This window comes from Typopeltis vanoorti, chromosome 15 (genome assembly GCF_054136105.1).
Source record: "Typopeltis vanoorti isolate ZY-2024b chromosome 15, IOZ_Tvanoo_1.0, whole genome shotgun sequence".
In the NCBI taxonomy this organism is placed as follows: domain Eukaryota; kingdom Metazoa; phylum Arthropoda; class Arachnida; order Uropygi; family Thelyphonidae; genus Typopeltis; species Typopeltis vanoorti.
Genome location: NC_143563.1, coordinates 29,018,319 through 29,030,593, shown reverse-complemented (window position 1 = coordinate 29,030,593; position 12,275 = coordinate 29,018,319). Strand labels below are relative to the sequence as shown.

Genomic DNA, 12,275 nt, shown 5'->3' with positions numbered 1-12,275 from the left:
TTTGTTCTACTAGTTATACGAGAGCTTTAATAGTTTTTGGCAAATCTATGAAATCCTTATGGTCTTCATGAGTGTCCTTAAGTCTTTCTTCGTTACTGTTTATTAAAAGGGCTCGTAGGAATTTTCTTTTATAGCACCCAATATATTTCGCTTCGAAAAACGTTGAGCAGCTCTAAGGAAGGAAAACCTAACTATATAAAGGAGAGAAATAAATGTTACAGAAGGAAACAAATAAAATAAGGAGATGGATACGATGGTTGGAAAAATAAAAAAAAAAGAAGCCATTTAAGATAAAATAGAAAAAAGGAGCTAACTATAATAGAAAAAAATCAGATAGAGAGAGAGTGAGAATAATCAAAACAAGAAAGAAAAGGACAGAGTTAGAACCGAATTATCCACCCCGTTTTTGCTTACTAGTGGTACTTAATTTTAGTAGCAAATTAACTTTTTTCCTTGGCGAATTTTAAGGAGCAGTAAAATATCGCTAACCGAAGTTCCCAACATTGTGTTTTTCATGTAATTTGGTCCTTTGGCTCCACCTACAGTTAACTACCTCTAACCTTGCCTTCTCTAGGGAAGGATACGCTGCACGTAGCTAGCACTAGCTTCAGACCCCAGGCTGTAACACGAAGACCATAAATTGTGAAAGTAACTTCTTTTGTTCCGATCGATCGAGTCTGCAAAATAAACGACTTGTTGTGGCGGAATCTCCTGGATAGCCATGCCGGGATAACAGTGTAGGCAATTTACACATTTCATATCAAAATATGAGACAATTTATACAAACTTTTCACCTAAATGTAAGTAGTGACGTTCAGTCAGATTTAATTTCCGATGTTTCAAACAACTCACCTGTAGTTCATAAGCCCTATTTGTCGTAACTCCCAATCGCAAGATTCTCAAGTTAAATCCTATGTTTTTTTGTGCCCCCTCCAAGTGAAGCCACGGCTCTGCTGTGTGCTATCTACAAAACACGACCGACGCAAAATAAATCAGATAAGTGATTTAATCTCACTCGGCAAATTAAATACGACGTAAACAATTTCCATTATATACACCAGGTGGCGCGAGTTCGAACTATGCGGATTTTTTATATATTGTGGAGGAAAACTGTTGCATTCTTTTTACTATATATCGGTGAAGAATGAAAGAATGTAAGATTTTTACAGATTATAAAGACAACAGAGAATGCCTGAACATTATTTATTGATCCAATTACACTGCTTGAGGTTACGTCAAAGTTTTCCGAGACTACATATAAAGGATGAATCGCATTTCCGGCATGTTAGGTAATCACCCGAGAGGAAAAATTTTGAACAAGGTAAATTGCTTTTAATAAGGATAACGTCTTCCCCCTAACCCCCAGCCTCTAACCACTCGACCGTATCTCTTCCCAGTCTTGTAAGGAAGTCTGAATTTCCTGATTCAACAGCAAAAGATAATGTAAGTTATAAAACAAATACTGCTTCTAAAGTAATAAATATTACATAATAGAATAACGTCGTTCGGATACAAGTGGCACAGAGGTGCACAAACTGCAAAAGTAAATGACTTTCAAATTATGGTATAAAAGATATATCTGAATTATTAGTTCGCTGTGGGTGGCATCTAAAGTTATAATGATAGGAGAATTCTTATTGAGGAATTCTATATCACTTAACAGTTTAATTTTTATACGAAAAATCTCTTAGAAACCCAAAGTAACTTCATATCTTTCACAGTGTATGTGAGGTTATTTGATCATTACGAAGATTTTTGGGGAGATAAATATAAAAAAAGGATTGCCGCCATTCCTTTGTTGTTCATCTTGAAGAAAGTGGATGTCATTTGAGCACTATAAATCAGAATAATATTTCACAGTTTAATTATTCTGTGACGATGGGATAAAATATCTGATGTACTCTGAAAGTGTGTCTACAACTAAAGTCCTTTCTCACGACATTGCAAGGCACCGTAATCATAGATGTCGTGCCTTCGGTTGGTATAACTGTGTATATAAGATACGCTTGAAATCATAAGAAAGATGAGACTGGTGTAAATGAAATCGTATGTGAAAAGTTTTAATTCGCTATTTACAAGCGTTTCTCTTGAAGAATAGATAGATATCTTTATATATCTATTTCCTCCTGACATTAGACATCTTTTCCATCATTGCCTCAGATTTTAACTGGAGATAAAGATTTTACGACCAGAAATTCTAGCAATGGGTTCACCACTATCGAATCCCATCGCCAATTTATATATGGAAAAATCTGAGGAAGAAGCTAAAACAACCCTAAAGTCATGTGTTGTGTAGATATGTTGATAATATGTTTATTAAATGGAAACACACCAAGAAAGACTTTGAAGATTTTGTACATTTCCGGAATAATCCCATTCGAAAATCAATTTCAAATTAGAAATAAAAAAAGGACGGGTAAATTACCATTCCTAGATAACCTTATCAACAAAATCATCACCGGAGGATTAACATTAAATATTTACCGGAAGCAAAGTCACACGTGTAGATATCTACGTGCAAGCTCTTTTTATCACCCTCAACAAAAATTAGGCATCATCAAAACCTTTTAAAAATAGCTTTAAATATGCTCAAAAATTATATAATTAAAAGAACAGAAGAACTTCAAATCCTATTTAATCAGTTCCTCCAAAATGGCTACTCAAAATAGTTACTAAAGAAACTTTTATTTTCCGATTACCTGGATAAACTTGTTATACGTTGACAACACATGAAAAAAAATAGTTCAGTGATTAAAATCCGTCAATATCAGAACGGCGTTCAAACTAGTTAACTAAGAAGTTTTCTACGTTTCCCCTAAAGACAACGTTCCATTCTTTGTTCCTGTGAGAAAGATGTACCCTGGTAAAATTGGGAAAGGTTCGAAATCCGTAGAAAAGAACATGTAGGCGATGTTGAAAATAAGAGAGGAAAAAAAGCAGACTCGCAGCACATATCCTAACAGAATATCACACGGTAAATTGGCAAGCTTCCTCTATGCCTTACTTAGAAGAAAATTACTTCTTCAGATTTTGCAAGGAGTCTTCAGAGGTCATTCGCTCACATATACGCTTAATTCAAAACCAAGGACTCATACTTCATGGCACATGGAAGTCATTAATTAGTATATGTAAAAGCACAACCTCTCCAATACCAGCAATCACATACAGAATATAACAATGTATAGATGGCCTAATGATACACGTGATTAAACTATCAATCCAGTATTTTTTAATTAAATAAAACCGCTGATGGGAAACGCTTGAGTTGTTTTTTTTCCTTGTTGTTTTTGTTGTTCGTTTGTGTTAATTATCTTTCTAAAGATGATGTCAGCCATACAAACAGCAAAAATATGGGACAAACCTAGCTAATTATTAAAGTTCATAGATATCTACTCGTAGTGAATTGCTTCAAGTATTATTCTTGTTTGGAATTATGCAAAGGTAATTAAGGTTACGAGTACTATATTATATCTGTTAAGTGTTACATGTTCATCGGAAGGCTGTTGAGAAGGATAAAGCACAAATTTCTTGAAATGTCTTAGACGAGAGTTCAATGAACGAATCTTCCAGTGCAGCAGAGGTGCTATATATAATTGCGAAAATGCTGTGCTTAAAAAATGTCTCAAAAGTCACTCCTTTGAGAAAAGGCATCGCTTTAACTCAGTGGGAACCCATTCGCACAGCCGTTAAGACTGCTTCATGAAAGATGATCGTGACGTATTCCTCAATCGCATCCATGACAGAACTGCATCATATTTATTAATCTTCAAGTAGAGTAAAAATGTGACTTTCATTTACGATATAGTGCCACAATATTGAATGAATCATAATAAAGACTGTAACGATATTGAATTTCTTCTAACCATGTCGAATCTCTAGACTTCATAAGTAACATCATAGAGTTAAGTTTTACTGGAGAGGCCTGTTTTTATGTTTGAAAGAACTGAGAAAAATAGTAAGACCAGTTAATATACTGATTACAAAGACTGTCTAGTATCACAAGGGTAATCATATTTCTAGAATTTTTCAAGTTAGCTTTGAATTTATTTCAGGAAAAGTTCCCCAAAACTACAAGCCTGTAAGTAGTACCTCGCACGTGCACGTATTTGAAAATGGATCCCTCACCATCCTGGACGTTACCGAAGAAGACGAAGGTTATTATCTGTGCCAAGCGTCTAATGGGATTGGCTCGGATTTAAGCAAAGTGATTCGATTGTCTGTTCATGGTAAGTATTTATTTGGGGTGTCAATCATTTCTGTCTTTTAAATTGGATAAAATTTCGAAAGAATTTATTAATATTTGATTTTTATATTTCGTTCATGATTATGTATATATATATATATATATATATATATATATATATATATGTTTTTAGTGGCTGCACATTTTAAAACAAAGTTCCAGGCAGAAATAACCAAGAAAGGTGAAAATGCAAAGTTATCCTGTCAAGCTTTTGGCGACAGACCTTTGACTTTAACGTGGCTCAAAGATAAACAAAAACTAGATCCTAAGTCAAATTCCAAGTAAGTTTATTTATTACACCATGTATTTACCTTAAATCATAATTCAGTTTTTCTGATGTTTGACTACAACTAAAGAGATGAAATTGTTACAAATTTCTTGTTACAATACTGCATGCAAAATACTGTGAGAAAAAGAAAAAAATCTTAAAAGAATTCCAAAGTGAATTTGCCGCTTTAACGTTAATTTGCTAATTGTTGAAATGATTATGAATTCAATCGATAGCACAGAAACGGTTTAAATGACAGTTACTTATTTTGCGTATTCCTGATTTCAGTGTTATACCAACGATGGCAGAGATGCGCGCTAATTCACGAAGTCGTGTGTGTGTGTGTGTGTGTGTGTGTGTGTGTGTGTGTGTGTGTGTGTGTGTGTGTGTGTGTGTGTGTGTGTGTGTGTGTGTGTGTGTGTAGTTATATAAAGGATGAGTCAAAATTCCACGTATAAACTTTGAGGGGAGGTAGAGAACATCAAAATCAACCATATTCACATAGGAAAGCATGACCGCAAACGCCACCGGAAGGTACTAACAGGGACACAAAGATACAGAAATAACACAAGGCAGTAAGTAGTGTAAAAAACTTTATTAGGCGTAACTGAACAGTTCAATAGTAGTTGGATACATAATATGGTAAAAGAGGTGCATGTCTGCTATCTCAGCGTTCGTAAAACGACGCATGTTCTTCGTACGACGTCGAAAGCCTGAATGAGGATACCCCGATTGCCCACATCGAGCGCTGGCGAACAGTGCCACCTATCACTTTCAGGTGGCATTTCCGGTCATGCTTTCCTATGTGAATATGGTTGATTTTGATGTTCTCTACCTCCCCTCAAAATTTGTACGTGGAATTTTGAACCACCCTGTATATAAAGCATCCCTACTGTTCTTCTTTTTTTTTTTTTTTGTATACATCAAGTTTTGGATATCAATATAATTTGGATGATTTTAATTATATTTTATATGCACTATACTTAAGTAAAATTATAAAAATATACAATATTTTTACAGTATATACATGTATATGTTTAAATACGCATTATTTCAGCCATGTACTTGCATTTTACATCGACTCTAGTACAGATGGTCACTCATTTATACGCGACATATTGAGAAGATTTTCTGTGACTGATTAAGTTTTAACAGATAGACATATTTCGAACAACAATTGGCTCGCCTCACAACTCCTAGATTTTTCCCTAGTCACAAAGTCAGCATTGTTTTCTCCAACACCATCGCCTGATTTCATCATACCACATCTTTTTCGTATTTATTTGCATAAAATTTCCAGTAATCTAATCAAGAATAATAGAAACAAAGATTTTTATTATTATTCTGCGGTTCTTAATGGATCCTTAATTCCGACTCATAATCGTCCAAGGCTTTTCCAACCATGAGAAAAAGTTGGTTAGCCCTATAAGTATACACTGTATTTAAACTGCGTGTGTTCTCCTGACCGGTTTGCCTGTATACGAGACGAACGAAACTGATGAAAAAGCCATCTTCCCCGTATGCACCTGGTGAACTCACCTTCACTCAAAAAGCCTTGATAAACGTTATTTGCGTTCTAGATGGGATTCGAACATGGAATCGTCGAAACCGAGTGAGCTACGGAGACTCAAGTGCGATTTAGAGGAGCAAAATATTTATTCATCAAACATTTTTAAAGGCAGTGGAGGAGTTCATAAACTCTTCGAAACTCTACTCCGGTTTAAGATGGTAGTGTAAGCTTTGAGATTAACACACATCTGAAGATTTAGGTGACATGAATAAAATTATATTCAATTTACTGTGTTAAACATGTGAAACTGTGGGAAGTAATGAAAAGAATGGGTTTTCCTCAACACATTATCAGGTTGAATAGCCAACTTGCATAGGAAGCAAGAAGCCATGATAAGAACAGGTGTTGGATTGACTGACTGGCTTCAATTGGAAATGGAAGTTAGGCAAGGATGTTTACTTTCTCCTCACTTGTTTAGTATGTATGCAGAGGACATCATGCGTGAAGCACTGGATGAGCTCAGGACAGGAATTAGGATAGGAGGTATATTGATCAGTAATCTGAGATATGCTGATGATACAATACTCTGTAATGGCATGAAAGAACTAGGACTAATTCTTGACAAAGTTAGCATGATCAGTAATAACAGAGGACTTCAACTCAATTCCAGCAAGACAAAGATTATGATTCTCAAAGGAATTACAAACAGAGAAGCTCATGAGAAACAAGTGTACCTTAATGGAGAAAGAATTGAGGAAGTCAGCAAGTTTGAGTACCTGGCATCCATTATTAATGTGAAGAATTGCTGTTCAGAAGACGCCAGAAAAAGGTTAGGAATGGCTAAAACAACAGTCAGAGACCTGTCTGAAATCTGGAAGGATGGATCTATGGGAACAAAGTTGAGGATTTTGGATGCAGTTGTTTTTCCAACAGCGACTTATGGATGTGAGACTTGGAACCTAAAGAAGTCAGATAAGAAACGGATATCTGCTTTTAAGATGCGGCGTTACAGAAGGCTGTTGAGGATATCATATACTGAAAGTCGTACAAATGAATGGGTGTTAGAAAATATCAGTAGAACTTTAAGGTTCCTTAAGGATATTGACAGAAGAAAGTTAAAATATTTTGGACACATAGAAAGGATGGAAGGGTGATTTCTCAGAACAGTAATAGGTAAAGTTCCTGAAAAAAGAGGCAGGGTAGACCATCAATGAAATGGATGGGTGGTGTGTGTGGAGTGACTGTTCTTCGGAGAGTTGAGGCCACCAGAAACCAAACAACAGGACTACATAGCGAGGCCTGGTGTGGTACATCACCGAGCATCGGAGTAACCATATGGCATCTGTAGATGCCTAGTGAACATAGTAGTAGTAATTAAATTATATTCAATTTAATTTAATAATAGGAAACACATATTAAGATGAAACCGTGTCAGACAAGCGAAAATACTAAAAACCATATTCTTCTGTTGAGTCTTATTTGGGTTGCTGAGTAACGTATTTTTGGTGACGGGCGAGAAGGGAGATTAAAATGATCATCACGGTCGTTGTTTTTGAATTATGGCCAAAGCAACAACTAAGACTACGAGGACTCGGTATTACTGCTTATATAACTAGTTTCGCAAAATAGTTTCATATACTTCAGATTAAAAAAAACAACAAGAAAATGCATTATACATATCATTAACATCAATTAACAACTGTCATTATTCAAATTAAACTTGAACTAGATGTTGAAAATCGGACGAGATGTCACACGCGCGGCTCATTGTTGCAATATGCTGCATAGTTTCTCTCATAGCCCAATTCATTAATATGCAGATCTGTTGTATACTATATGCTGCCCATAGTTAATTTAAGATGAGGCTTTTTTTATTACATTGAGACGGACATAGCATCATTTCTCTCGCTTCTTTAAATCGATGTACGTAACTGTTGAATTCAATGTATGGCAATTTAGAGAGTTGCCAATTTACTTGGTGTTTTTCTCTGGTGGTGTGCAATGCCACTACTGATTTATGCTCCCATTTTTTCCTCCACATTCTTGAAATGTTCTTTTTGTCTGATTTCTTCGCGTCGACTCGTCTGTCCAACGTAACAAGTGCCGCATACAGAATATTTTGTACACCTCTGGTCGTTTAAGAGACAGCTGAGGTCATTGCGCCGATCTTGATCATGGATATTTGTTGTAGTGGTTGCACGTGTTATAGCTGATTTGCCTAGCAGAGATTTAAAAAAAAAAAAAAAACTCTGCTACCTTCTTGCTAACTTTTTCAAATAAAAATATTCCTATTTATATTTTTTTATACTCTGGAATAATGCTTTTATCTTCTGGGATAAGATCGGATGCAACTTGAGGCCTAAATATAAAGTAAGTATTAACTTTGCATTATGCATCGCATGTTCGAGAATACGAAGATATTATTTCGTTTAGACTAACGAAATTTCCATCGGTGTATTCAGAAACTGGAGCTTAATTGCAAGCGAAGCCACCTACACCGTTGTAAATATGAAGACCTTTCGAACCTCTTCAAAACGGTCTCTCCGATTTTATTACACTTTGCTAGTAACGTTAAAGAGGAAAATAACCCGCCCATCTATTTCCCGGATTTCCCGAGCCTGCACACATCTGCACACTATCCGAACAACTCGATAACTAATTAATTTCGCTAATTAGTTTTCTCCTTTACTTGATGCCGTGATGCCGACGCCTTGGTTTGCAAGCCGGATTTTCCGAGTTCACATTACTGTCGGCACTTTGAAACGACGACCCGAATATATATCCGGGAATTCATGAGGACAGTAATATCTCGAGCATACCCGATTAGTCGACCATCTGAGCAGCGAGCGGTAAGCTGATTTGGCTAGCAAAGGATAAATTAGTTCGCAGAAACTTGAGGACGGGCCTAAACTAGTGGCGCTTCCTGCAACTAAATTAGCCTCCACATTCCGTTCTATAAATGTGTATATACAATGCTAGTCAACATATTAGGACACCTTTCCGTCAAGCAAGGAAATTACAGCGATAACATTAATTTAAACTCGGGACTATTGTAAAATCATAGCAACCTTTAAAACACAGGAAAAACTAGGTAAAACCAGCAAAAAACTGAAGTAAATTTTGTAATAGTTTTCAAAAATAATAGAAATATATCTAAACATAAAAAAACTTCATAGAAAGTTTCAATATAAGATTTAATTTATTTAATTTGTTAACAAAGAGATCATGTTCGTGCACACACGCACACACGCGCACGCACACACACACACACACACACACACACACACACACACACACACACACACACACACACACACACACACACACACACACACACACACACACACACACACACACACACACACAGCGGATAGACAAAATAATGGAAACACTTGTTATACATGCATACATATTTCTTCATTAACATGATAATGGCCACTTTTACCGTGAGTACAGCCTGAACTCGTCTTGGAATGGACTCAAATAAGTTTTGAATAGTTTCTAGTGGAATTCTGTACCATTACACTTGAAGAACTCAAGAATATCTTTAAGTTGCTTTAAAGAGTTGGATGTGTGGAAATCTGTTTCTTATTCTAGTCTCCAAAAGATATTAAAGTTTACCTTCATGCTCTTCAAACCACGACTGTACAGTTCAATCTACACGAATAGGGGCATTGTTGTTTTGCAATGCTGCATCATTTGGAAATAACGTTTGGATCATGGAATGGCCTTGATTACCCAAAATATTCAAATAATCATTTGCAGTAATTCTATCATGAAGGGTAATAATGGGACCAACAGTACACCAGGATATTGCTGCCCCAGACAAACACAGAAGCATTCTGTTCGAACCAGGCATCCGGATTGTAGGTTTTCTTGGATGTTCTTCAAACGTAAACTCGTCCTGATGTAGGATACAGCGTGAAGGTCGACTCATCTGACCATATCACAGTTTCAGTTTTCTAATGTCCAGGTTTGACGATCGTGACACCTGCGTTTATGCAACTGAGCATTCATTTTCAGTAATCAGAAGTTTAGCAATTGAAGCCCTAGAATGAATATTGGATTTATGATGCTCACCTCAGATAATTTTTGTGGAAACAGGTTCTGCAAAATGAATATTCAGTTCTGCTGTTACCTTTGCCGCAATAGTTCTGTGCTTTTTCGAAACAGTCCTCAATGTTCGAAAATTTCTTTCTGTAATTTTTGATTTTTACCCACTGTTTCTCCTTAATGATGTTGTCTTGATCTAAGCATGATCTGTGTATGTCCACATAACCTTATAAACTATCGATCTGGGTATACCTAATAATGTGTCCTTTTCTGTCATTTGATGCTCCAGCCAAAAGAGCACCAACGATTCGTCCTCTTTCAAAGTCAGACAGTCTCCTATTTTCCAATTTTAACACGAATTATCATGAGAACTTGCATGAGAACTACAGAGTGTAAACAAAACAAAACAAGAACCTTCAGTGCTACCACCACAAGTTTTTTTCAATGTAGCCAACACAAAAAAATTATATTTTTAAATATCTGTACGTTTCCATTATTTTGTTCACCCAATGTGTGCGTGCGTGTGTGTGTATGTGTGTGTGTGTGGGTGGGTGGGTGGGTGTTATTTTTATAGCATAAAGTGCTCAATTTAAAAAATTGTGTTGAATTAATTATATTTATTATAAATAAGTTATATTATATAAAGTATTACATTATGAATTAGATATATTATATACATTATTATATAATATAATTATAAAAACAAGCCGTACACACACCAATGCCTGAAAGCCATGAGAGCTTAGCGGCAAAGAATAGCTGTCAACCGATATGCATAGTTTGTTAGGGATAAAAAAAAATAGATCTGCATACCACTTTTTGTAAATAAAAGGACATTAGAAAATTCTTTATATAACTTCTTATATGTATACTATGTGTATACTTCAGTTATCAAATATCAAAATATTTGAGTAATTCCTGAAAGAGAAAAGATCAACAAGAAATGTGTAACTCAGGAAACCCTAAAATTGGTACAAGAGAAAAGAGAACTGAAACTTAAAAGAGATAATTCAGAGGCAGCAGATGAGTTATACCGTCAAAAATGCAATGCAGTACGGAAAGAAGCAAGATCTGATAAAGCCAAATGGTTTGAAGACATGTGCAAAGAGATTGAACAGTACTCTGGAGAACACAAAACTAGAGAGGTCTACAAACTTATAAGAAATGTCAATAGGAAGTGGCAAACAAGATCAGTAGTAGTCGAAGATGGTAAAGTATTGATGGACAAAACCGAAATCATACACAGATGGACAAGATATTGCATCAAACTATATAAAAATCAACTAATAATACTGCAACAGAAGTAATCAAAGAACTAAAAGCAATCTCTCCACTAGCAGATATCTTTGATAATGACATCTTGGAAGAGGAGGTGAATAAGGCTATAAAACATCTCAAGAACAACAAAAGTCCTGGAGATGACAACATAATAGGCGAGATGCTTAAATATGGGGGAGAATCAGTTGTAAAAGAAAGGCATAAGCTATGTAATGAAATATGGAGATCAGGGTATGCCCCCGAAGAGTTGAAAAAATCGGTCTTGGTTGTTCTTCATAAGAAAGGAAGTGCTTTAGAATGCACCAATTACAGAACTGTTGCATTAATGAGTCATCTTGGTAAAATGCTGATGAAAATACTAAGAACGCCTGAAGGATCATATGGAGGCACATCTTTCTGATCAGCAAGCCGGATTTCGGAAAGATCGAAGTAATGTACAACAAATATTCGCACTAAGACTAATAGCAGAGAAAGCTCGAAGAAAGAAAAAACGATATACTGCTGCTTGGACTTCCAAAAAGCATTTGATAATATTGACCAAAATATAACATGGGCTGTCTTGGACTCCTATGATGTGGACAATAAATTGATCCACCTGCTGAAAGATATAAACAGCCAAGCACAAGCAAAAATCAGGATAGCAGGTGCGACTGGAGATTGGTTTGCCACTAGTCAAGGCATAAGACAAGTGGACCCAACATCACCAATCATCTTCATCACACATCTGGGAAGAACACTAGATAAGATTAAAGAAGGTGGAGGCATTTCAATAAATGGCATGAGAATAAATTGACATCGTCCTGATTGAAGAAGACGCAGCAAAGCTGAAACAGAATTGAAAACACTATTCACAGAAGGAAAAAAGATATGGATTAAATATCAACTTTGAAAAAAATAAAATAATGATATTTGGACAACAGCAA

General features: G+C 35.8%; 1 protein-coding gene across 1 annotated transcript in view; it reads left to right on the top strand.

Annotated features, from left to right (window-relative positions):
- LOC150098552 (cell adhesion molecule Dscam1-like) overlaps positions 1-12,275 on the top strand; it is a 329,931-nt gene that overhangs the window by 199,676 nt on the left and 117,980 nt on the right. The window contains 3 exon segments of the mRNA XM_090405263.1: positions 1,230-1,240; positions 4,059-4,226; positions 4,377-4,524. Coding sequence (XP_090261389.1) covers positions 1,230-1,240; positions 4,059-4,226; positions 4,377-4,524 — 327 coding nt within the window.